Here is a 27247-nt window from a genome sequence, read left to right as displayed (position 1 = left end):
CTTTTTGGTAATCTTTGCTGCCTGAGCCCGCTGATGAGTTCTGGTTGTGTTGGTGCCTAAACCCTTGATATTATCTATAGATTATAGCTTGAAGAATCTAGCATCGCTGGGCTTGGCCACCACTGCCAGCTTGACCTCACTACTGCCACCGTTGCACTTAAGATCAAGTTAAAAATAAAATTCCATCATCCAGCTAAGATCAATATTTAAAAGGATGACGAAAAACACGAAAAGAGAAATCCTCCCAAAAGAATCGGCGACCAAGACCTGAGCCTGGTTAAGCGCAGTGCTGTGACAGAAGGCCGACAAGAAGCCCTTCCACTGTTCCCAGTGTGGGCTGCGGTCACATAAAGGCTCTGCGTCAGGGATCGGCGCACGGGGTGTTCATGCTGTGCCCCGGGAAGGGTGGCTAGGGCTCCGTTACCCACCGATGCCACAGCGCTGGCCCGGAGTGCAGCCCCTCAGGGCGACTCCGCCCCCGCCGCCTTCATCACCAGCCTTCGCAAGTATCGCGAGAATCGGCGACTGCCCTCTGCCGGCAGCTTCCGCCCTCTCCCCAAAGCCTCGCGAGAGCTCATGCCCTTTCCCCCGCTGTGCCGCGGCGGGAGGCCCGGGCGGGGCGGCTCCTACTCTCGCGAGACTGCGCCCGGCGCCCTGCGGCGCCGGGCGCAGTCTCGCGAGAGTTGGGGTCGCCCCGCCCGGGCAAGCTCCCCCCGGCCCCCCGCTCCCCTCCCCGCAGAGCTAATATGGTCGCCAGCGATGGACCCTGTCAGGCCAGGTCAGTGGGAGCGGGCCCGCCGCCGTGCGCGGGGCTGCCTCCGCCCTCAGGACGTGCCGCTGCCCGCCTCGGCGGGACCACCGCGGCCCCGGGCCGGCGCTTCGTCCCCTCCGCCGCGGCACGGCGGCGGAGCGGGCACGGCGCTGAGGCGGCGCGCGGCGGCCCCCTGCTCCCGCCGCGGCCCTTTGTGTGGGGGCGCTGCCCCGGGGCCGCGACTGGCGGCGGGCGCCCCCCCCGCCCCCCGCCCGCCCTCGACCGCCCTTGGGGCACCCGCCGCCCCCCGGCCGGACCCGTTACCGCCCCCGGCGGCGGCCGCCCCCGCCGCGGGAGGCGCTTTGTTCTCGGCGGCGGGGCCAGCCCGTCTCGCCGGGCCTCCCGTTATTTCTGACGACCATTTTTGTCCCTCGTCGGGCTCCCTCCGCCGCAAACGCTGCGGCGGGGGAGGGGTGCGCTGCGCGCCCGGGGGGCTGCGGGCGGTGCTCGCCGTGCTGGGGGGCTGTGTAACCGCTCGGGTGTGCGAGGGGCGCAGGTTCGCTGGGTTGGCGGTGGTGCCGCCGGTGCTGTGCCAGGAAAATGTAGCTGTAGTATGTTAAGATCAAAGCAAACGGCAGACAAAGGGTAAGCGTTGTGCTGCAGAGCCAGCGTTTGGTGTTTGCACTCGGCGATGGCGGAGCCGGCACCGGTCTCCCCGCTGCCTGTCATCTGTATCCCTTAAACTTCTAACGATCTGCAGTTCTTTAGGCCTGAGGGGGTATATCACTGGCACTGCCCCTTCAGTTTGCTGGCAACTGAATTAAAACGTTCTCTTTGTAAAATGCAGCTTCTCTTCTGAAGAAGCTTGTTATTTTCTCTGCCTAATAGCTGTTATGAGGTTTGGTTTTGTCTCTTGCTTCTCATTAGCCTGGCACTTAATGCTTTGTGTTTTCTACTATATTAAAATCTGTATCTCTTATCTGAGTTGGTGAGGTGCATTTATCCTGTTTTGTAGATGGTAAACTGAGACAATAAAGGTCAAACGTATTCAGGCGTGCGACTGTGCTGATTACTTGCATGACCTGTATATACCTAGCGTTACAGATACTTTCAAAATTCATCTTAGTCACACATCTACATCGTGAGGTGTCTCAATCCATTTAGAAACCTTTCCACATTGCAGTTTACTTATGGTCCTAGAGGAACATTATTTTTTGGTAAAATCAGAAGTAGGAAGCTGTTCTTACAGGTCCTCTACCAGTGCTCAAATCTTCCATTCTTTTATGGCTGTAACTTTTTTTTTTTTTTCCCTCCCCCTTCCCCAGGAAGCCCTTACCAGCCCCTAATTGAAGCATTAGGAAACTATCCGCAAAAGAAGTTCTACAATGTCTCGAAGCTTGGAGGCACCAAGTATGGTAATGATACTTTTTAGTGGTTTTGTTGCTGCTGGATGGTACCAGCAGTAAATGTGAATATTACAAGTATTTGCATAGTACAATAAGTATTTACAGTATTACAATACTTATAAGGAAGTAAAATATTATGAGATGCAATCGTGAATATGTTCATTCTTAATATATGTTTGGAAGCATATAACTTTCCAATCTGTTATTGCTTTCTGAAGTCAATAGGGAGTGATACTTGTAGCTTTTTTTTCAGTAAGGGAGAAAGTATAGGTGTTGCTGGGGTTTTCAGCAATACTCCAAATCGGAATAATTTTTCTTTTGGAAAAAATGAAGTGGCAGAGAGCTCCTTCAAAAATATATAGCGTTTTTACTATAATTTTGAACTGCTTATTGATGTTCTAGTTTCACCTTACCCGGCAACTTCAGATAGTGGGTAAATGTTTTACTAGAACATAGCTTCTGCTGCAGCTGCTGCAGAAAGATGAGGTTTTATGGTGTTCATACAATTGCTTAATTTCAGCATGCCATTAGTGTGGAATATAACGCCAAGTGGTATGTGCCAAAAATATGTTTATGGGGTACCTGTGTCTGGTTGCCTTGTAGAAAATAAGAAGTATGTGCATATGTGATGGGGGAGCGGGATACATGCAGATAGAGAGTAATAGATCAGTGTCAGCTGGAATACACTTTACTCTTGCAGATAATCAAAACATACTTTCATTGTTCTCTCCCTTTGCTTTCACATTAAATTCCTAAAATACTTATCCGTGGTACACATTAAGGGTACTCAGGATTTATTTTTTTTTTTCTTCAGTTTTCCAAGGTCTGAATTACTGCCCTATATTCACAGAATTAATGAATTCACTAGAAAATAACCAATAGGTGTTTCACTTTAAACCTATATTTGATAGCAGTAGTTACTTCCCTGTTGTTTGAAGGGAAGAGAGAGGGGAGGTAGCGCACAGTGGCTGCTGAGACTTTTGTGCGACAGCTGTGTGCTCTTACAAATTTCTGCTACTTGTAATAATGAAGTTAACCTTTCAGGTAAGCGCGCGAGAAGGAGGTAGAATGTTTCTGGTTGTGCCTTTGTCCAGGAAGAAGCAGTAGTCTGGTAGTAACAAAACCAGTCAGTACTACAGCAGTTTTTTGAAAAGCCTCATGACAGGAGTGGAAATTAACAGAAGGTACTTCCTGCTAAGATGTGCCACACAGCTTGGAGCAGCAGCAGATATTCCTGAAGACGTTTGGAGGAGTCTAAATAGACTAGACTAAGAGCATATCTGTCTTGTAATAGAAAATTCTGTGCAGGAGTTGGAAGGCTTATATTAACTACATATTAGCAAGATACTAAATAAAATTTAGGCACAGTGTGACAGCACTGATAGCAAATCCGGCATCTGGAATTGCTCATTGCATTTGTTGCTAGAACAATTTTGGGTTTTACCTGTTTGCCCTCTGCCTTGGGGCTTCTGACTGTAATCTGACAATAAGTGTCTGTTTAAATTAATCAGATTACTAATGTAAATGTTAATTGATTTATTTGCCAATTTTCTAGGGAGAATCTGATTTTCTAGTGTTTAAAATAGTATTAAGTTATGGCGGAAACGGTAGCCAGAAAGAGCTCAGAATGATTTAGGGCAGAGGGGGCATCTGGAGATCTAGTCCAGCCCCTTGCTGGGGCTGGAGCTAATTTGGGAGAGCCTTTCATGACTGAGCTCTGCAAATCTGCAAGGGTGGAGACTCACTCCATTGCCTCTCCTGGTCTTGTGTTTAACCACCCTCCCTGTGAACCTCTTTTTCCTTGCATCCAGTCACAGTGTCCCTTCCTGCACCTTGTGACATTTTTTGTCCTTTCACTGTGCACTTCTGAGGAGTCAGGCATCACCTTCTCTGTTCATATAGGAACATAATAGTTCCTATTAGGTTGTGGATGACTACAGTTAGCTCACATAGCTTTCTCTTCTCAGGGTGAGTAAACCCAGATCTCTTAGCTGCTCCTGTGTGTCAGGTACAGCAGCCCCATAACAGTCTTAGAAGGCCCTTCACCAAATGTGATCTCGTTTCTTGAGATTTCCTGTATCCTGGGAGGCCCAAAACCACACACAGTATTGCAGATGTGAGCCTGCCTGGTGCCTAATAGAAGTAATCACTTCTCCAGAGCTGCTGGCTGCCAAGCAACCCGTTGGACGTTAGATTTATCACTGCAAGGATGCACTGTGTATTATTTGAAATCCAAGCAAAACCATCTTCTGGTAACTTGGCTTTTAAGTAATGTGAGTGGTGGCATTGCAGCTGATTAGACTTGGTTTTGATTACTTTATTATTTTGAGTGACTTGTCTAACTAGACAATGGATAATATCTGAGAAAGGCACACGATGAGAACAGTTAGAAAATCCTATACTAATAGCTCGCAGACAAACCTCTGGATTAGTTTGAGAGCACCAAATATAATTTTTTTGTTAAAGCCTGAACTTAATTGTTTCACCTTTTTCCAGCTAACTTTTTTATATTCCTTTCTGTTCTCAAAGTCGTTTGCCTGCTTGCATGGTGATGAAAATAAAGGGATTTGGGGAGAAATGCAAATTAATCTTGATTGTTTGTTTGCAGTGAATAGTGACATCTGCTTTTTTTTCTTCCTCCCACTCAATTACCATTTCCAGTTCCCTACATTTTTTTGTGGCAGAAAGCTACTCCTAGTCAATACCTTAACCAAGATCAGTAACAAACTAACTAAAGCTGTATTTAGTGAAATGTCATTCTTTATATTTTATGAAATGTGTTTAATTTTAGGGCACGCGGCAGAATAATTTCTGGTCTTCATACTACTGTTTATTAAAAAAAATAATATCTTTTTGCTTTTGGCTTGATATCTCAAGTAATGAAATGGTAAAATGTAGTTAGCAACAACAATTAGAATAGTCAAAAATATTTCTTTCATCCACTCTGATCAGTAATCCCAGCTCTAGATTCCTTGCATCTCTCCTGCCAGCACAGCATACCTTCTTAAATGTCACTGTCTTAACACAGTGCGGTCAAGCCATTGGTATCTTCCATTCAAATCCCATATGATAACTCATCTTCTGCAAAGTATATGTTATGCAACATACTGCTCCATATTGTGTAATGAAGATAAAACCCAAAGGCAGCTGGAAAAGCAGGCTCCTGTAGCTCTCATCCTTCCGATCCCTAGCAAAGTGGAATTCTTCAGAATGTGAGATTGTAGTTTTAAACAAACTATGTAAGCTGCAGGTGTCACTAATTAAATCGATTACTTTGCTTTACCCTAGATACTCTGCCTTATTCCATACGAGTGTTGTTTGAATCCAGTATCCGCAACTGTGATGGCTTCTTAGTGAAAGAAACAGATGCTATGAACATCTTAGAGTGGAAAACAAAGCAGAATAATGTTGAAGTGCCCTTCTGTCCTGCCAGAGTTGTTCTTCAAGACTTTACGTAAGTGTGTATGTGCCAAAACCACTGACACAAACTGTGTAAACTCACCGAGTTGTATGTACAAATCTTTGGCTTGAAAATAAATACCACCTAGCCTTTTGATGCTGGAGTGTTTCTCTCTCAGTAGAAACCTGTGCACTGCTTCTGTGGTCAAGTAGATTCCTCATGGTAATTTTGTGTGACACAAGGATAGGAGTTGTTCCGTAGGGTACCCTGGGTTTAGCGCAGGTTGGCGAGGCTGAAGCTGTTGGCCTACAAGGAACACTTTACAGGATAAGAGCCAAAACACAAATGGAAGTGGTGACATTTTGGTGTAGCCAGATGGCTGACAGTTCGTTGAAATATGTAGAATTCTTGCTTGAGATGACTGAAGATTAAATATTGCTTACTCCACAAGTGTAATCCAGTTGGATCCATGAATAATACATTATCTTTAAAAATAAGTCTCTTCAGATACTAACTTTCTTTGCGATTTGAGTGTGGCATAGCTAAAAGGGCAGTCCTTCAGCAATTTGCAAATATTAAATTTAAGCTGCTTTGCTGATTTGTGAACTATATATTTACTGAGTGAGATAATTAAAAAAAGGAATTGTGATACTACTAAGGAAAATTAGGTAACTCCTGCTTAGCAAGCAAAGTCAGAAGATTTATATAGTACTGTGTTACATAAACGTTGCCCTCTCAGTTTTGTACTTCAGGTACTCTTACCTATATAAGAGCAGCAGGAACACTTTTGCAAAATGCTGTGAGCTTCAGAAATGACGGGCTCTAAGAAGAGTAATAATATGTGCTGAAATGTTAACATGTATAGCAGGAGCATTGTTTGCATAGCAAGATTCTGTCTTAAAGGTAATGGGTATCTAAAAATTAGTTTTGTAATAAAGTACACCATCACAATTCAGAAGCATTGCAAGATGAAAGAGAAATATGATTCTCTTCTCTGAGATGTTCCCATATTCTTGTTTGGTATGGTATCTTCAGACAAACTGTTGCTTGTTTGTTGTGAATGACTAGAGACTCCATTAGCTTTTAAAAATGTTTCAAGTTCTTTAAAACTTAGGGAATAGAGTGGTGTAGGTTTATTATGTGACACAAACTTCGGTAGATTTAGGCAAAGTTAAAAAGAAGCCTGTATGTTTTATTAAGTTGATGTCTTTATACTAGTTGATGTTATTATACTATTTTGTTTTTCCATTTGTTAGTGGAATTCCAGCAATGGTGGATTTTGCTGCCATGAGGGAAGCTGTGAGAAGCGCTGGAGGAGATCCTGTGAAAGTCAATCCTGCCTGCCCAACTGATCTCACTGTTGACCATTCTCTGCAGATTGATTTCAGCAAATGGTAACGCACCTCAGGGTTTGGAGGTTTTTTGAATGAGCCATACATTTTTGTCTGATACTGAGGTATGGATTCATTCTGGTCTTGGTACTGTCCAATGAAGTAATTTGTCATGTGTGGATCCCCAAAAGTAGACCTGATGGTATCTGAAAGGAGGCTGGATAAAAATGGGTAAAATAACACTCCTGAAGGAGAGAAGGAATGGTTGTGAGGGGTTATGGATGAAGCTGACAGCCAACCCAAATTCTGGGCAAGAGATTGCCGAAATAACTGGATCTGTCATGGTTTCCAGAAAATAATATGTCTGAAGAGAATAAGGCAGAGGGAGTTTGTAATTTTGCTTTGCCCTGGTTTTACTGTTAAACAAATCTTTTTTTTTTAATGTGACTGCCTTGTCACAGCTCCAGAGAAATTGTTTGCAATACAAATACTGGACGTATGAAAGACTGTCATTTCAGCCCATAGTTTATGACTGGGTTTTGGTTGGTTGTTTTTTTGGTTTGTTTTTTTTTTTTTTTTTAATGGGCCTGGATTTTACAACAGATTAAAAAAGGCTGCATATATTTGCAGAGAGAGAAGTGTACTTGTAGGAGACTGGAAAAGTATTGGAACTGGAAAACTAACAGCGTGGTTTTCCTTTTCTGACAGGCAGTAATGTGATGAAAACAGCCTGGGGCTGCTTTTTGTTAGAAACATAATACTGCAGAACAGGAAAAAAATTCTGGTTTGTTCAGCGCTTGCTGAAGTAAATGCAAAGTAAATAATATAGCTTCTCTCCACTGTGGAGCCTTTCAGACTCATGCATAATTGTGTCAATTGCTCAAGCTTTTTGGGAATTTTAAAAGTTCATGGGGGAAAAGCCTGTGGTCAAATATATATGGGTGTATGAGTCATTTCTGTAGACCTTCCAAATCCATGCAGGATTTCAGTTTGGTTAGTATTAGGAGACTGAAGAGCAAGAAGCTAAAGATCATTTGTTGTGCTGCATATGTGTGGTTTCACTCTATGCTCCATGCATTTTTATGTCTGGAGGGACAGCTGATTGGATTGCAATTAGGCTAGCCTAAAATTATCAGAAAGACCAAGTGCTGGCCAGAGGTCTCAACATGCTGCTTTGTAATGATAAATCCAGCTTCTGTAGTTTCACTTTTGGAAAGCTTACAGGATCTCAGCAGCTGCTGGCATGTGATAAGAAACCTTTTGCTACGGGATGGTTTGTGCTGCTTTTATATAGCTTCCATCTCCTGCTGATCAGTGGCTCCTGGGTGAAGTTGGGCTTTAGATAAGGTATTCTCTGAGGCCATGCAGTATCCTGCAATTGGATAACCAAGTATCTTTCTGTGTTACTAAAGCAGAAGAAAGCAGTGGCTTTAATTACAAATCCATGATTTGGTAAATATGGAGAGGTAAAATTAAATAATTTTTCACAACAAGCTTTCTTTGCTTTCATGTGAAGACTGAATATTGTACAGAGGGCAGCATGCTATATGGACTTTATTTTTTACAAAATGTATCCCCCAACCTTTCTGTCTTTTGACTGACATTAATAGTGTATAAAATGTGTCAGTGCCTTTGAGAATTTGTTAGAAGCCTAAATAAATAGTAGTGTTATGCTCCTTTCCTTGAGAAAACTGTAATCATTTGTGGATTTAACAGAACATGTACAGCACTGTCTTAAAACAAATAAACAAAAAACAACAACAACAACAACAAAAAAAACCAACAAAAAACCCCATGTTCAGCAAGTCCACCACCTGGATGAGGTCTACCCGTGCCTTTGAAGTTTAAACCCCTTTAAGTTTAGGCTTTGCAACGTTTCTAGTCTGTTGTGATCAAACTGAAGGAGTCATTGGTCTGGTGTTAATCTTTCAGACAATCCAGTTCTGTTCACTTGTTACCACACTACATTAGTTAACTAAGCTTATCCAGTGGTAGTTTGCTTTGCAACAGGGTTGTAGTAAAACAACTTTTTATTTTATTTTATATATATCTAAAATAATATTTATATTTTATAATAGATTTAAAGGATTGCAAAAAATAAGGGGAAAAAAGAGCAAAATTCCTAATGTCAAAATTATTCTTCTGTTTAATGTTGCAGTGCAATACAGAATGCTCCAAATCCTGGAGGTGGTGATTCACAGAAGCCGATGGCAAAGCTTTCTCCGCTTAAGGCACAGCCTCGGAAGCTACCGTGCAGGGGTCAGACTGGCTGCAAGGGGCCGTGTAGCGCTGGAGATTCAAGTCGCAACTCAGGACAGTTCTCTGCGCAGATTGAGAACACACCTATCCTCTGTCCTTTCCACCTTCAGCCGGTGCCTGAGTATGAAAGCTTCCTTTTTTCAATTATTTGTACCCTTCTGTGTTGTTAAGTGCTGCCTATGATGATTCAGAGATGTGAATTTTTTTTCAAACATCCTTCTGTACTCGGCTTCACACATGCCATAGACAGGTCTCAGCATCTAGAAGGTCTGATATAGCAGATTTGAATTAGTCTACAAGGGATTTATTTTTATTGCAGGAAGGGCTTTACTAAACAATGGCCAACTGTGTGACTCATGGCAGTGATTTTTAAATGAAACTTTGAGGCTTCCCTTATTTATTTACAAGGACAACAAAGCATAGGAGCAATCCTCTGTATATTACAAAGTAGACCTCCATGAATAAATCAATGAGGCATTGATTTATTTCTAAAAGTAAGTTTTATTTTTTCTGTGAGAACTTTTCAAGTTTCTGGTTCTTAGAGAAGAACTAAGAATTAATCTATACATCATCCCCCAGCTTCTGCGGAATCTCACAGTCCGTCTGTCATAGAGTTGAAATTCAATGAATTTCCTGCCTGTGTGTAATGGCCAAGGGGAACCTCATCTATCTGCCTTTTCCAGATTTTCAGTATTATTAACAGATCATTGCGTACCATTCCATCTATGACAATTATGTGTACTCATCCTCCTCTTTCAGCTGCCACCTCTTTTGTCTGGTAGACTGTTCAGATCCTTATCTTCCTGTGCTAGACAGGTGTAGAATTTAAAAGCTGATCGAATCTATATCCCGCAGTGATATGATGCTGATTGTCTTGGTAGTTTTATAGATATGCAAATATTCCTGCTTGGTACAGGTGTAGAAATGCAGAATTAAGTGATGCTTTCAGCAATATTGATATTACTGGTTGCAAAACAGCAGCGGTTTTTATTAAGCTGTGGCGTGAGTGATGACTGTCCCTTGGAGCTCTGCAGAGCAGTGTAGCTGCTACCCTTGTGACATTGCAGAGAAGAAAGGGAAGGGTCGTGATGTAAATACACCTCTAGGAAATCGAGGACTTCCTTCCTGGTACAAAGCAAGTGTGTTCCCTTCCTTGTCCACCTTCTCAAAGGTGTTATCCCTCTTAAATTGGGGGTTATTCCTTTACAATGAGTATTGATATCCTAATAAATAACACTTATTAAGAAGAAGATGGTTCATTTTATGAGGCTGTACTGATGAGTGTGAGGAAAAAATTGTGGCTTGGAGGCAGAAAATACAGAAATGAAGGATAGTTACAATTGCCCTGGTGTTCTACTGAGTTGCTAAAGGGCTAGTACTGAACATGGGGAGTTTTTTTATGTGAACTAGTGAACATCTTGGTTCTTTATTGAATGTTGAGGTGTGCAGCCTGGAAGACTACTGATCAGGGAAAAAAATGCTTCTGTGTATTGTAGTACGTGCTTGGAATAGATCTCTTAAAATGAGTATTTTTAAGATTAAATGCTTTAGGCAAACTATACCTAGAATAAACATGTTCTCAAGCACAGCACTGATGAAATCTGTTTACAAAAAGCTTGCTGCAAGGAAGAAATTATATTTATTCTAATAAACCAGTTCAAATTGTGTTGCAGGCTTAAATGAGTCTGTTAACAAACAAGCAAAACAACAACTTTTCTTCTGTAATTTGAAATGAATTCTGACAGTGCTTGTAAACTTGATATCTTCCTAGGCCTGAGACAGTACTGAAAAATCAAGAAATGGAATTTGGCAGAAATAGAGAGAGGCTTCAGTTTTTTAAGGTATGTCTGTGGGCTTTGCCTTGTGCTGTGTTTTGGTTGTTTTAAGAGCTTCCTCCATTTGTCTACCAGTGTTCAAGTTTAGATGTAATCATTTGGAAATGTCAGGCTTTTAAATCTGAGTTTAATATGGGAACAGAAAATCGGCAAATAACATGGTTTGTGACTTTGAATCTAAAAATTGTTAGGCAGCAGAAGTTCTAAATCTAAATTTAGGTGTTACTTAAAGAGGATATTTTTTTTTTGTAATTCTAACTTGAAAAAGTTTACGCTGTTTGGTTCTTGTCAGTGTGAAGGTAGTGGACAAAGCACGCATTTATGAAGCATTAGTCTTTCTAATGCTTTTAATGAGCTCAGGGCCTTAGGTCACCATGAGTTTGTGGATAAAAGGTTCGTTTATCTATACGTCTGTTACGAATCTTACTGGAGTTACAAGTGTTGAGTAGAGGCCAGTGTTGAGACATTGCTGCTCTCAAAGTAGGCAGCAGCACTAGTGAACTTGGGTTTGGTGGAAGTCTTGTGTGGTGAATGCCAGCTTCTTTGTTGCTAGCCAGGGAACTGCAACACTGATATTTGATCCTCATCCACTAATTTCACATGGTTTAGGAATCCAACACAAGGATCTAAAAATCTTTTCGCATAGGTGGACTAGGAGGTTTCTTTCTGAAAGCTGCAAATTAGCTTTTACATTATTAAAGAGGGAAACTGCCAAGCTGAATCTTGTTACAAGTTTCCATGTCAGCTTTTCTCAAATCCCGCATCCTGAGTTTGCGTGTAGCAAGACACTTTTCTAAACTGCATCTTCAGTCTCATCCAGGAGTGTAAAACCTAATCTAAATTTGGCTGTAAATACAAGTGCTTAGGTTCTGTTGTCTAAATAGTGGTCTTAGCTCTGCTTGAAATCAGTGGTGTGAACTGGAGGGTAAGAGGTTTACGCAGCCCAGCTTTTGAAAGGTAGGTATGAATTATTGACTCTGCCTTCAGCAGGAACTGAACAAATGGGTTTGTGGACGATTAAGAATGTATAGGCTCCTAGGGGATCACATACCTCGGTTTGACAAATGAGCAAAAGCCACTTGCGTGAGTGGCAAGTACTGTTTCCCTGCATGTTAGTTTTATCTTTTTAGTTACGTTCTAAGCATGGAATACACCTCTGAAACAATGCACCTGGTTTGTTTTGTTTTCTCGTTTTGGAAAAATTGCAGTGGAGTTCAAAGGTTTTCAAGAATATTTCCATAATTCCACCTGAGACTGGAATGGCGCACCAAGTTAACTTGGAATATTTGTCAAGAGTTGTTTTTGAAGTTAAAGATTTCCTATATCCAGATAGCGTGGTTGGCACAGATTCTCATACAACCATGGTAAATGGCTTGGGTATCTTGGGCTGGGGTAAGTATGCTAAGAGTAACTTCATAGCACTTCAAAAGGCATACTAAAGCATTATTGAGAAATACTTTCTTCCCACTGGATATTTCTAGCTCAAGCATAACAAACTCCATCTTGAATTATTCTTCAGAATGTTTTTTTGGTCTAAAAGTAATCCCGACTAACATTTCTTTCCATCGAGAAACTGCTTTCTGTAATTTAAAGGGAAAATAGCCAAAAAAGCAATTGATATTCAAGTAGGTGCTCTTTGTACATGCAGTATAACATTTGTATGAAGGTTTCTTTTCTCTTGGAAAGTTAATTTTAGATATAAAATATTTTCTGGTTGACTGGGAAGTCTAACTTCAGCAGGAGTCTTGCTTGATTTTATTTTTCACATATGAGTGTTTTAACAGAGAAGGCCTACATTTCTTGCTGTACCCTTGTTGCAGATAGCGATGTGCTTCACTCAGCAGCAGCATGTGTATCATCACGAGCCTTTAGGCTCAATAGGAAGGGTATTGTCAGATTTTAGGACCTCAGCATATTTAGTGTCTTCAATTACTTCAACTGATGAAAAGCAACCTAATATCCTCCTTCCAGGTGTCGGGGGGATTGAAACAGAAGCAGTGATGCTGGGGATGCCGGTTACTCTTACTTTGCCTGAGGTCGTTGGGTGTGAGCTGACAGGCACAGCCAGCCCGCTTGCCACATCCATAGATATTGTTCTCAGCATTACAAAGGTAAGAGTTCAGTGCCTTTCCGAACAAAGGAAAGCTTGTGGCACGTTCTGCCAGTGGTGTTTGAGAACAGAAATAAATGCTGGGGGTATTTTTAGTATACCTTTAATCGTGGCACTGCAGATACAAATAATCTCTAACCATTTTTATTTAATAGTCCTCCAGAGTAGTGTGTTTTTCTTTGCCCTCTGTAGTGGTTTGTTTACAGGCCTTCTTTCACTAAAAAATAGTTTTTAAAAAAAAGTATTGTGTGCAGGTTTGGGGGCAGGGCAGAGAAGCCCCATTTTGCATTATTTTCTCCTGCTGACAGATTGTAGGTGGCTTCTCTAGCTCAGACCCTTTTCCTGGATGCCCTTTTTGTTCTGAAGCACTCCTGCCAGGCACGGCCTACCTAGGGTTGTAGCTGGTATAATGCAAGAATGTGTTTTCTGAAGACAGGATTTTGCCAGGGTGGCACAGACCGTCACTGTTGTAATAGGTGAAGAGCACCAAAGAGCTGCGATTGCTTAGAAAATACATCCTTCTTTCTGGCACGATGCCTTAAGAAGTGTGTATCTGTTCTTGCCCAGGAAATCTGGAGAGCTCAGTTGCAGCTGGAGGTGTGGTTGGTTATGTCAACTTCCAGAGTAGATTTTTAGAACCCAGTGGGGCTTGGGTGGTTTTTTGTTTTGAGATGGTTTGGGGTTTTTTGCAGACATGACCCTTTAGGGTTCAACTTTTTGTTTTAAATGTTTGTGATTTGCTAATCACAAACCATTGCAACAAACATTGCTTGCATTGTACCTCTTCCCATAATGAACGTTGTTGTGTGTTCTTTTAAACAGCATCTTAGGCAAGCTGATGTCGCTGGAAAATTTGTTGAGTTCTTTGGGAGTGGCGTTTCACAGCTGTCTGTAGCAGACCGAACCACAATAGCAAATATGTGTCCCGAATACGGTGCTGTTCTGAGCTTTTTCCCTGTTGATAATGTGACACTGAAGCACTTAAAGCATACAGGTAAAGAGGAAATTACAGTAGATTTGTTGCAGTAGTGTTTTAGATACATGGCAGTATGTTTTTTGCTCAAAAATCTATAGTTCTTAAACAGTGACTTTGTGCAGAGCTCTGATGTGGATGTATAAAAGTCTGCTGTACGGTGACAGGCTGTGTCATGGGATGTACGTGGCTCTTATCCTGTAGAATCTCACACATCTGGGTAACAGCTACCACAGAAATTGTACCATATGTATTTACTGTTTGCTGGTTTTGTGGGATGCTTGGTACGTGGTGTTGGAGTCCGAGTGATTTACCTGCTTTGTTGGCACAGTGTTAGCGTGTGGCCGGTTTCATCTCCGTGTGTCCCATGTGTTTGAGTGAGGCTGTAGGTTTTGTGTGCACAGCACAGGCGTGGGGATACCTGACTCTCATGTGAGGTTTCTGTCCAGTCTGGTTCATTTGTCTAATACCCCATTTGCTAACATGGATTTTTCACCATCCAAAGTCCTTGTTTTTGAAAGCATATGTAAACCTTTAAAAGAAAAGTGTTAAGAAAATGCCCATATATATTTTGAAAAGCATATGCAAGGTAAGTCATCTCAAGAGGAAATTAATTCATTAACCACCTGTAGATTCCCTACAAAATCTAAAATGATGACTAGAAATAAGTGAAACCACAAAACAAATCACAATGTTTCTGATTTTTTTCACAATGATTGTTTTTCCTCTTGGAGAGCGTTGTTGCACTGTCACTTCAGGCTAAGCTAGGAGGATGTAAATTCCTTATCAAACTACTGCAGACTGAGAAAGCTGCAGGGTGACATATCATAAAAAACCCATTCACATTAGTAAGCCTTTCTAAAACTGAAACCTGTCACTTTTATTTCGAAGTTAAACATTTTTAGTTGAATAGCAAACATGTTTTGTCTGGTCAGTGCAGAGCAAACGAAACATTTTCTAACAGTAGCCAGTAATGCTGCCTGTTGTCAGCTAAGCACATGATCTGTATTAAACAAGTAATCTTAACACAGAAAAAGTTTATGAACTTTAGGAACAAACCTGTAAATTTAATTAGTTACAGCTGCTAGAGTTGGAGCAGCTTACTTTGTTCCTTGGTATAAAAAGGAAAGTTAAACTAACTTTAAAACTATTTTAATTTGTGTATCATTTGTGTCTGGCTCCTGGAGTGTGGGGGATGGAAGTGGTGTGCCTTGAAAATAGTACTTTGGATGACATGCTTATAACCGTCTTTAATTTCTGACAGTTATATGCTTTGTTCTATTTATTTTTTTGAGATGTGATTTTTCTCATGTTTGAAATAATCTCCCTAAGGTTTTGACAAGGCCAAGCTTGAGGTCATGGAAGCATATCTTAAAGCTGTGAAGTTATATAGAAATGATGAGAGTTCTTCCAGAGAACCTGAGTATTCCCAGGTATGCTTGAAATTATTTGTTTCTGAACGCTTGATTCTTGTAACAAATAACTGCTGCTGATTTAACAATTTTGGCTCCCACTGTAATTTTCATTGCTTTAATAAAAGTTGCATTTATTAACTCAGAATTTTGAGAAGCAGAGTATGCTTGCAAAATACAGAGGGGGTGGGGGAAAGAAGGGAAGTACAATAATGTTCGTGTCCACTAACAGATACCAAATTCCTGTCCATCCCGAGGGATCTGGTAAGTCTTACAGATGGTAGAAAATTTATTCCTTTGATTATTTTTTTTTTATGTTTTAACGTTATCCCTAAGATGACTGCCTTTTACAGTGGGCACTCTTGAGAATGGAAGCCTAGAGGTCTAATGTCTCAGAACATTCAGATTTTCAACAAAAGAAGTCCTGGATGTCTCAAGGGCATATTCAGTGGAATGCTGGGCTAGGATTGACAATGCACACTTTTTCTCTGTTTCTTCTCTTTTTAGGTAGTGCAAATTAGTTTAAGTTCTATAATTCCATATGTCAGTGGCCCCAAGAGGTCCCAAGATAGAGTGGCTGTTAATAACATGAAGAGTGACTTCCAAGCCTGCTTAAATGAAAAGGTTTGTACAACTGATGTGCTTTTTCAAAAGGTACTTCCTGTAATCTACATTAATACATTTTATGTTACTTCATCTTTGCGTACCTGCTGAGCCCTCCTTACTATACAAAGAGTTTACCCAGCAATACTCTTCTTGCTTGACAAATGTCTGAAGGGTAGTAGCTGGTAAATCATAGGTGTGTTTCTCAGGAACATGAACTTGCCAAAATTCTTAATTACCTGGTTTAGATTGCTAGGGAGGAAAACACTGAAAGTATTAAAGAGTTTGGGGAAACATTGTCTCATTTTCAGAGTTTTTTTAAGCAGCTGTGTTTTACTTAATTTCCTAAACAGAGTTACACATAAGACAATAAAACTCATCATATCTTAAAGGACATGCAGAAAGACTTCCAACACTTACAACTAATCGGTGTTTTGGGTCCTTCACTTAGCAAATGATTTTTGCTTGCGGTTTAACTGGACTTCACAGAGGAAATGTTTTTACTCTGAAGGTGATGTTTTCTGTTAGGAATATGTGTAGGTATCTAAAAATGCAGCTAAAGAGGAATGCATCTTCATTTCTAGTGTTTATCATTAAAGTTGAAGACTGACAGCAGTATTACAACATACACACTAAAAAATTCTTTCTGTTTGTTTTAGCATTTCTGGCTTGTAACGAGCCATATAATACTGAGCAAGCAGTTGTGTGGGAAGAGAAATCATAGCTGGTTGTGGATCAGAGGGTGATTGAGGCTGAAGGGGACCTGTGGAGGATGACTGAGTGCTGAAGAGATGGGGGGGTGTGAAATGTTAATTGACCTAGTCTGCTGTTAGTTATCATCCTTTTCCAATGGAAATCTTGGGTGTGCTTCTAATTCAGAAACAAAGTATTGTAGTATTGTATAGAATGAGACATGTAAGGGATTGTTCTTCCATATATAGCAGGAAATTGAGTGTGGGATCAACCATCCTTTGGCTGGCACTGTTCACAATTATTGTATAGTTAAAGCAGTTGTGAAGAAAGAAGGATGAGACCGCTGTATATATGGAGGGAGGCATCATCTGAGGCTGCTTTTAAAACCTGTTTAAGGGTTCCTAATGGGACAGCTGAGTATTATTTTAAGATGAGGGTTCACTTGGTCTTGCTGTAGTATTGTACTTTCTGTACTGTAATAACTGCTAATGTGTATTTTTGTCATCTAGTCTGGTGTTAAAGGGTTTCAGATTGCGGCTGAGAAACAGAATGACATTGTACCTGTCCAGTATGAAGGAAATGAATACAAGCTATCTCACGGCTGCGTTGTCATTGCTGCGGTGATCAGCTGTACGAATAACTGTAACCCATCTGTCATGCTTGCTGCAGGTATGTTGTGGCTAGTGGCAACTAACTTGAACCTGATGGTGTTCCCGTGCTCACACAGCCTTTACCTTCACTCCCATATGTTCTCTGCAGTGACTTGACCTAGAGGTTTGAAACTGTAAACTTTTAGCCTTAAACGTATTGTCTGTTCTGAAGGCTATAGAATGAAAGTTACTGTTCAATAATACAATCTCAGAATCTGTGTCATAAAGCAGCGTTAGTGATGATGATTACAAAATATAACCGTTTGGTAGTGTTCCAACAGGTAACCAGTTCTAGGGCTCTTTTCAGATGGGCCCGTGTAGCAGCACAGTTGAGGCAGGAGGTGGCCTTTACCTTTGACTCCATCCTGGATGGCGGTTGCTTAACCTATAGTTAGCTGCAGGTCCTGGAAAGAAAACCCGTGTTGCTGAAGAGTGGTTCTGTGCTTCAGACAGGAGCCACGGAGTATGTGCAGTGCCCCCGCAGCTCCAGCGGCTCTCCCAGAGCAGCTAATCCTGTCAGAGCTCGCTTTCTTTTGAGGCCCGCCATGGCCAAGGCGAGCCTCCTTTTGAGGCTGCGTGGCCTGTATCAGGAGAAGAAATGGATTTGCACTGTCAGCTAGACCATGGGGAAGATTTTTCTTCCAGAAAAGAAAGGGGGCATCTGTGTTATAGGAAGGGGGAGAAAAACCTGGATGTTTTTGTTATGAATTAAGAAATTTTGTTCGGGCAAGCAGTTGCTCTACTAATTTAATAAACTGAAGGTCTACTAATCCTCTGAGGGGGGTTTATGCTTAATTTAACTAAGGTAGCATCATGTAGATGTTACTTTAGGGGGTACACAAAACATAAGCTGTTTCTTCTATTTTGTTTTTGGTAGGACTCCTGGCCAAAAAAGCTGTTGAAGCTGGCCTCGTGGTTAAGCCCTACATAAGAACAAGTCTATCGCCTGGCAGCGGCATGGTAACACATTACCTCAGCTCAAGTGGAGTATTGCCATACCTCAGTAAGCTCGGGTAAGTTGTGACTCCTGTTTCATTAATGACTTTAAGAAAGTAGTGCACAGGGGCTTTATACAGCCTGATAAATACGGTTGCTGTTCATTTTGGCTAATTCTTAACTGACTAGATTGTCATTTTAACTGCTTGCTTGGTTGTTTTATACTTCACTTTATTCCCACTTTATGATTTATTGTATGTGTAGATCTCTGCCCCAGATTTTGTCAGTAGCGATCCACTTGATTGTGTCTTACAGGGCAGGATGCACTTGTTCATATATTTTAAAAGTGGAAGCTGGGTGTGAATTTACCAGGACGCTCTGTATTAGTCTTTTCTTAACATTGCTGCTGTTGTGAGTTGTTTAGCATATTCTTGGCTGCTCTGTAGCAGGAACAATTAATTATGTTCATAATTCTGTACCAGTGCTTAGCTGTGCTCTGTGAGGAATGTTACCACCTTTACTTTGCCATTACTTGCGGAACTAACAACATCTTGAGATATTTTGACTTAACGTTTTTGTAAATCGATCAAGGTACCTTGTATCTCCTGGCTTGCATCAGTGAGATGCAGTGTCTGCTTTTCACTTTCTAAAATGTCTAATTGTCAGAGGAGAAAAAAAATCTTAAGTGATTTCTAATAAAAGAAAAAAATTTTGCTAACAAATTGCTTGCAATCATTTAATGTTACTTGATTGTTTTTTTCCAATGTAGGTTTGAGGTTGTCGGTTATGGGTGTTCAACCTGTGTTGGAAACACTGCTCCCCTGCCAGATGCCATCAGGAATGCGATAAAACAGGTGAAGCTCTAAGGCTTGTTGAGTACAGAAATACAGTTCTCACCCAGTGAAGTGATCAAAAAATACAGTAACCTGTGCAAAATATACTTTATTGTTGGATTGGACTTCACATTATGTTTTTGTAATCTGCCTGTCAGAGGGAGACCATGGGAATTCATTGCTATGTAAAATAAACATAATAGTATTTGTAGCAAATGGATAAGAATTACAGGATAAACACATAGGATTGAATCTTATGGAGGATGCAACATGCAGATTTTGTATTGTAAATGAAGAAGAGAGTTCTGAAGAGCTGTGGGTTTGAGTGATGTTTTTTTAACCAGCAGCGTCCAAACAGCTGTAGCTGTTTCTCCTGTAAAGCAGAAGAAAAATACAAGAAATAAAAGGCAGGAGACGAGTTGGCTGAAGTGACTGGAGAACGCATCAGAGGATCAGGAGTGAAAAGGAGGAAGGGTAGTGAGAGAGAGCAGAATGCTTTTAAGTTGAAGAGTTAGAGTAAATACTTGAAGTGGAATGCTGTCTTAGTCAATAAAAAATAGCACAAGCTGTTGAAGTACCACAGAGTCATAGAAAAATATCTATGGGTCTGTCTGCCTTTCAGGGGGATATAATTGCCTGTGGAGTGTTGTCTGGAACAAAGAACTTTGAAGGACGCCTCTGTGACTGTGTCCGTGCCAACTACCTTGCTTCTCCACCACTAGTAGTTGCTTATGCTATTGCAGGCACTGTTAGAATAGACTTTGAAACTGAGCCTTTGGGTAAGTATTTCCTTACGTCTTCTCTTTCTGCGTTGGATGCATATGTACAAGAGGTTTCTTCGTATGCATTTCAGCATACAAAAGCAGTATATTTGAAGAGAAAGCACAGTCATAGTTGGTGTTGCCTGTAGCTAAAGCAGAGCTTCCACCTAACTGATGAAATTCTTTACATCTGGCACCATCTCTGAAGACCTGGATACATACAGATTTGTATTCTAATGTAAATAGAAAGGCCAGTATTTTATTCTTCACGGTTACTATTCTGTTCAAAATCTTACTCAGGCACTGGTTTTAATGGCAAAAGTATTTACTTAAGAGATATTTGGCCCACCCGAAGAGAGCTTCACACAGTGGAGGAAGAGTGTGTGATATCATCCATGTTTAAAGAATTGAAAGAAAAAATGGAGGTAAGAATGGTCTTCTGTTCTATATAACTTAAAGATTGCATTTCACTGTAGCTTTATAGTGCCTTCCAGCTGAATATGATGGGTTTGTCAGTTGTTTCCATTACTGTAAAGGATGACTTAACTGAGAAGGATACTTGTATTAAATAGCGATTCTTAAGTAATATCTAATGAGGTAACTTGTAGCATATAATAGAAATGAAAAACAAAATCACCAGTAAGTCTTTGGTTTCATAATGTAAAAAGATCATAAACCAATTTCTTGGTGGTTAATTTTCCTTTGGTAGAAAGGAAACAAACGATGGAATTTACTGGAAGCGCCTGAGTCAACTTTATTTCCCTGGGATTTAAAATCTACCTATATCAGATGTCCTTCCTTCTTCGATAAACTTGTAAGTACATTGGATCTATCTGCCAGATTATACACTTTCCATTTAAGTAAAGTAGATCCAGTAAATCTTCAATGTTTAAGTAACAAATTTGATTGTCACTGACACGTCTCGGTCTTTTAAATGTGTTTTGTATCTCTGGAATGAGTGGAGCCTGTACATTGCTGTGCCTTCACGTATTGCAGCTATGTTTTATGTCTCTAAGGATCTTGGAAGAAAAATGTTTCATTGTTGTTGTTCCCACTGCCCCTTCCCTTTTAGGCCAAAGAACCAGTTTCACCGCAACCGATTGAAAACGCCCACGTCTTGCTCTATTTGGGAGATTCTGTAACTACAGACCACATATCCCCCGCTGGAAGCATTGCAAGGAGTAGTGCCGCCGCCAAGTATCTGACCAACAAGGGGTAAGGACTTGTCATATACGGAGCAGCTCTGATTGTATCGGAGGCTGCTTCACATGCCGAGTAACTGTTCAGCGCTGTTGCTTTCCGTTACGAATGCCTGTCTGCGTAAAGTGGCGATTATAAGTGGATAATCAAAACAGCAAGTGTTACTGGTGTTTATAAGTAATCACCTGCCTTGCAATCGCAGTAATCACATTTCCCACGGTTTCTGTCTAAAGTTACAAGAGCTGAGACGTGTTCCTGATGAATTCATGCTCATAGCTGGCGTTACAGTGACGTCGGCTGCCAGATGCGTGCCAGAGCAAAAATAATGTACTAACATACAAGTCAGGTGACTGGTCCTCTGCTAACGTGAGGTTAGTCACTGTTACTGCCATTGCCCTCATGAAGCGTCACTTAAACACACAAATTCAAAGCTCCAGAAACGTAGTCTTAAAAAATTCAGCCCAGTTTTATAAATGGATGTGATTGATGCTCTGACTTACCTCTGTGCCAGTCGGCACCCTGCAGCAGTAGTGGGTGCCTTTCACCTCTGCTGAAATTCTGAAAAGATGCAGAGCACAATGCAGTGCTGAGCTGTTCAGTGTCACACCTCTGCTGAATGTTTTGGAAATTATATTGTTGTGTTATGTTGCAAAGGTGTATGATTATTGTTATTACAGTATCAGTGATGCATGACAAAATAAATAGCCTGTGGTGGGACTCTTCTTTGTAACTATCACATTCAGCTGAATGAGTAGTGTTATGAGAAAGAAAGTAAGTAGTAAAGGGCCTTTAATCCCAGGTTGGTTGGTTGATTTATGAGTAATGCTCTTATTTTGGTCCAGTGCTTGTTGTTAATAAATATGCTGGTCGGGGTAAGAGGATTAGTGAACAGGCTTGTTTCTGAGAACAGCCTCCCCATAATTCTTCTGTAAGTACCATACTGCTCCTAGCACTTTATAATGAAGTCATGGAAAACAAATTTGGTACTGCAGCTTTCCTCATGAGTAATCTAGTAATGATTTACACGTTTGTTTGTCATTTATAATACTTCACGTTTGTTGGGTGCATAGTTCTTTATATCTTGCTCTGAAAACTTAGAGATGCCACAATAATTATTATAAAAATCATAATATAATTTTAAACCAGATAATCTTTAAAATAACTGATTCCCTTTTAAATATTCTTTTTATTCTAGACTGACACCTCGTGAATTCAACTCTTACGGAGCTCGAAGAGGTAATGATGCTGTGATGACAAGAGGTACCTTTGCAAATATCAAGCTTCTGAATAAGTTCATAGGAAAGCCAGCTCCAAAAACGATTCACTTCCCATCAGGACAAACGGTAACAATATATTTGTTTACAATAGCTATTCCAAAATCGTGACGCGGATTTAGAACTCACGTATTTCGTTTTGTTATCCCACAGCTAGATGTGTTTGAAGCAGCAGAGTTGTACCAGAAGGAAGGCATCCCTGTAATTATTCTAGCAGGAAAGAAGTATGGACTGGGTAGCTCAAGAGACTGGGCTGCAAAAGGGCCTTTTTTACTGGTACTGCTGGTTTGTTTGGTTTTGGGGTGTGTTTTTTGTTTTCTCTGGAAATATCTGAAAAAACATTGTTTAGTTTTAGGTATGAATCTGTTTCAAAACTGTCCTCGATCTTGAATATATTAACATATTTTGGTTTTAAAGACTTCTCAGTAATTTCCTTGCGTAGAATCTTCGTAGAAGAGAATCACTAGTCAGGATAAATCTGAATTTCCTAATTATGTGATTCACCACCTTAGCCTCCAAATTTTGAGATAAAATGGACGTTTATCTAGTGCTGGCATATGTTTGGTCACCGTGGGGTATTGATACTTAAATAGCCATTGGAGGCTAGTTGCCACCGATATTCAGAACGTGCTCAGTCAGCCTTTTGTTCATGTGGAGTAATGGAAGCAGCTACATGAGGCCTGGGATTTTCTGCCTGCTACCTGCAGCACGGTCACTGTTACAAAAGTCCATTTCGTGCTGGGCAGGCCTGCTCTGGCTCGTTTGTTTTCATCTAGCTGTAAAGCTAGAGATGGTGCCTGTTTGCTTACAGGACTTAGACAAAGCACTCTTTAGTTTGAATTGTGGGATGTTGGACATAATATGTATTTGAAGGTTACTTTTGCATTTCACCCTAGCTATTGTACTGAAATACAGCATCACTTGCATTTTTGCAGGGTGTTAAAGCTGTCCTAGCTGAAAGCTACGAGAAGGTTCATAGAAGTCAGTTGATTGGTATCGGCATAGCTCCACTTCAGTTTCTTCCTGGGGAAAATCCGAGTACATTGGGTCTCACTGGCAGAGAGCAGTTTTCTATATTGTTCCCTCCAGAGCTGTCACCCGGAATGACTTTGGATATCAAGGTATCTTTGCAATTTATTTTCTTTTTTTATTTCTCTGTTGAATGCACTGACGATTGAAAGCATAGCAAGAGAAGTTAATCCTGATGATTGAAAGCAGGAAAGAACAAAACTTAATCCTCTTTGCAAGTAAGCTTCTAGTCTTGCCTGAAGTTTGTCCTGGCTGTTGGGCTTTCCCAAAGACACATACGCATGTTCTTCCTGCGCAACTTTTTATGGAACCTGAAATTCTTCATTGCGCTTTGCGGCGTTGTTTTCTCCCTCGTGGGCACTGTATTAGGGTAGAATCGACTCTGGTCTCTCATTTGGGCTCTTTCAAAGACAGGGGGGTGACCGTTTGAGAGAGGCTCCAGCTTTCCCTTCGGTGTAAAGGAACCGCACGCCCATAGTGACGCTTTGTGCCGTCTTGGGGAAGCGGCTTTTCCTCTGCTGTCGCGGGGTGCGTAGCGTGCTGCTGGCTGGGTCCGAGCTGTGCAGTCACACCAGCCTTCGCTGTGGCCCAGCGGTGTCAGGGATCTGCAGCGGCAGCACAGCGGGTTCCTTGTGCTTGTGTTAACAGAACTGGGGGTTAGAGTGTTAACTGAGAATAAGCAAGGGGAAGTGGAAGCAATCTTAATTGGTCTCTCTCTTTCGCTTTTCTTTTGAAGACGAGCACTGGAAAAGTATTCAGCGTGATTGCCTTGCTTGAAAACAATATGGAGATAACTTTATACAAATATGGTGGAAGTCTAAACTTTGTGGCTCGAAGATTCTTACAATAGCTACTGACTATATGGGTACCTTGCGTAACTGGTAATTCTGAAAATGCCTTGTGTGAACCCAGGAATCTGTACTGTGGAACTGCAAACAGTCCTAGTGTGCTCAAAGTTACTTCGTCCATGGATGTAAAAGATTGTGAATCATTGTAACTGCGACAAGATCCTTCCTGATTTTAAATAATATTCTAATGGTGCTATTAAACATTGCTAAAATCAACGTGTAATGTGGCAGAGAGCTGTAAGTATGGAGGGGATGTTTTATCAGACCATTTTGTAAATAAACTATGCGAAATCTGAAACTGATTGTGCTGAAGATTATTATGTAAGAAGATTTTCTGCAGTTGTTTCCACTCAGTTTTTGCACCTGTAAATCTGTGTACTGCTGTTTGTTGGTTGAAGGGTAGCAGATGGTATGGAATGTTAAAGGCCAAACAGATTTTGATTTCTTTTGTTTGTTTGTTTTAACCCAGAGCTTAAAAAAGATAATCAGTTTTAACTTTCTTGCTTTTTAGGTTGTGGACTGAACAAAAAGCAGTCTACATAAGGCCCATGGTATCCTGGATCACAGATCATGACTTTCGTACCTTTATTATGGCATTATATTTCATCTGGATCCAGATTTAAAACTGGTCACACTTTGAAACACTGTGTGCTTAGCAGTATGGAATACATCTCTGAATTTAAAAAATATATAAATGCTCAGTTATTTTGTTCGTGCAGGTTTAAGCATAGCAGCCCAGCTATTCGGCAAGCTCCTGCCAAGCAGCGGCCTTTGATTCAAGCTTATCATATCTGCTTCACGGGAGGCAGTTTGTCGTTTATGACATCAGTTTTTACTGTGCTGTCAGCGATATCATTAGACAAAGTACCTCCCCTTAGTATTCTAACCCTTAAAAATCTTTTGAAAAGCATTTATTAGGACTGTTTAAATTCCTGTGCTTCAGATAATGACTGATGCCTAATAAGTTATACCTGTCAGATGTTACATAGCTGAGGTAGCCGTGCCGCCGTGTCATGCTGTCTAACTGCTGTTAGTTTGCAGCTCTCCCAAACAAGCATCGCGTTCCCCTGCTGAAGATCCCAGAACCCTGGACAGATCTGCCTCTTACGCCATTGCAACTTCCATAAATGCAATTGTTGGCACTTCGGTAAAAACCCTGTTCCATGTTTGATACTCACAGAAGACGCACAGTTTCTGCGAAAGTGCTTGGTTTACCACTTCACTGAGCATTGGTAGGTCTAATCTGCGCAAGGGAGTCTTCGGCTTCAAGATGCTGTTTCTGTGCTGTATCTTGAAAAGCTTCATAAATACAGTTTATGTAGAGATTAACCTCTTCTGGAGAACAAAACTGCAATAACTTGTCTATAAACTGTCAAGATTTTGCTTTAAGTTTTGCTCTTGGTAAACATTGTCTTAACATCAAAACTGTCAAGACTATATTAGCTTTACTACATGTGCTTTCAGTTTATAATCAGACACTAAGCTGGTTGACTTCCAAGCTAACAGGTGCACCATTCACATCTTAAAGAATGTTTCTGATATTCCTTTTAAAAAAAACAAAACCACAAAAACCCAAAACATCACCAACAACAGAAAACCTTGGCATAATTATATCATTACAATACATTAATTTTTTGACAGTTCAAATGTCAAATAAATTTGACTTAACTGGCTTAACTTTGATACACCTGGTTTTTTAATTTCTTTGGATAAATTTCTCTGAAGTTTGAAATTACGTATAATCTGGTTTTATATTTCTCGAGTTTTGCTGTGCTTTTCTTTTAGTCAAGACAAAAACCATTCCACTGATATGGATGATAAATCAATGCATTTTTGAATACTATATTCAACTGAACACCGAACTGAGCTGTTGTGTGGTACACTTGCGCTGATTTTATCTGAAGTTATTGAGTAGGTCTTATTTCTTGTATAGCAGTGTCTCATACTATTTTTTTCCCCAGTTCAAAGGTGTATTTATTTTTTATTTAGTTCAAGAAAATCCATGTTCATTGTTGGGGAGCAAATAGGAATTTAGTGCTGGCACGTAATGAAGCGTCATGCAGATGATAAATAAAAACACAACTATAAGCCTATGTAAAACTTGTGTAACTGCTAATGCTTGAAGGGGACACAGCCTTCCGCCCTCCCTAGCACAGTAATGCACTCGTTGCTTCAAGAGGCGGCAGTGGTCCAAGCCGTGTCAAGGTAAAGCAATGTTGTGAAGTGCAGCTTCAAGGGATGTGACTTATCTGCAAGGTGTCACTGATAAAGCCCCTCGTCTCTTAAGAGACACGATGGGCTTCATTGCCATAGCAACTACTTTAACTCTGCTCCACTCCTATGTCTTACAATTGGTCAAACCGGCCTTTGAGCTGTGCTTTGCACAGTCGCTGTCCAGCTCCAGGCTGCTGCCTTTGTGTGCTGTAGGGGCTGACCCCGACCCTCGCGATCCCTGCGCTGCGAGGAGCAGCGCTGCTCATGCACCCACCTCCCGCTCCTCAGGCGGCAGGATAACGCTTGCCTGGTTATCCCTGGTTATCAGTGGTTATCTGCGGTTGTGCACCTGTGCCTCCTGCAGGCAGCAGAGCCCCACCGGACAGCCCAGCGCTGAAGGGGAGACGTTGCACTTCGGACACGCTGCTGGGATCCCATGAGCTTTAGATGGGCAAGAGCAACATCTGCTTCCTGGCGGCGGTGGGATCCGGCTCAGTCCAGGATCGCTGGGATCCCACACAAAACACTGTTCGATCAGCCCTCGGTGCAGCGTCGGCAGCTCAGGCGGAACTGCACCTTTCTGAAGGGACTCGGTGTGTTCGGTGTATTTCACCTAGACTCCTCTCCGATTTAATTTGGGGGAAGAATCTGTTCCCGTTTTCCTAAATGTTTCCTCTCCTTGCACCCCTCTTCCTCCTTCCCCCTCCAAAACGACAGAGCTTTGGGATA

At 41.2% G+C, this 27247-nt stretch overlaps 1 protein-coding gene across 2 annotated transcripts; it reads left to right on the top strand.

Annotated features, from left to right (window-relative positions):
• Positions 1 to 653: 653 nt before the first annotated feature.
• IREB2 (iron responsive element binding protein 2) lies at positions 654 to 25875 on the top strand. 2 transcript variants are annotated; one of them, XM_055805907.1, is made up of 22 exons: positions 654 to 778; positions 2077 to 2166; positions 5446 to 5611; positions 6814 to 6951; positions 9047 to 9268; positions 10919 to 10988; positions 12191 to 12374; positions 12954 to 13093; positions 13915 to 14086; positions 15398 to 15498; positions 15985 to 16101; positions 17283 to 17442; positions 18301 to 18436; positions 19129 to 19213; positions 19815 to 19971; positions 20254 to 20378; positions 20663 to 20767; positions 21026 to 21168; positions 22349 to 22496; positions 22581 to 22703; positions 23363 to 23548; positions 24193 to 25875. In XM_055805907.1, the coding sequence occupies exons 1-22, from the start codon at positions 760 to 762 to the stop codon at positions 24304 to 24306; spliced, it is 2901 nt and encodes a 966-aa protein (XP_055661882.1). In that variant the 5' UTR covers positions 654 to 759; the 3' UTR covers positions 24307 to 25875. The 2 variants fall into 2 exon arrangements, with proteins under 2 accessions (XP_055661882.1, XP_027647205.1); XM_027791404.2 differs by lacking the exons at positions 654 to 778; positions 2077 to 2166; positions 5446 to 5611; positions 6814 to 6951; positions 10919 to 10988 and having other exon boundaries at positions 9144 to 9268.
• The last annotated feature ends 1372 nt before the right edge of the window (positions 25876 to 27247 follow it).

The sequence above is a fragment of the Falco peregrinus genome, chromosome 1 (genome assembly GCF_023634155.1).
Source record: "Falco peregrinus isolate bFalPer1 chromosome 1, bFalPer1.pri, whole genome shotgun sequence".
Classification (NCBI taxonomy): domain Eukaryota; kingdom Metazoa; phylum Chordata; class Aves; order Falconiformes; family Falconidae; genus Falco; species Falco peregrinus.
This window is presented reverse-complemented; position numbering and strand designations above follow the sequence as displayed.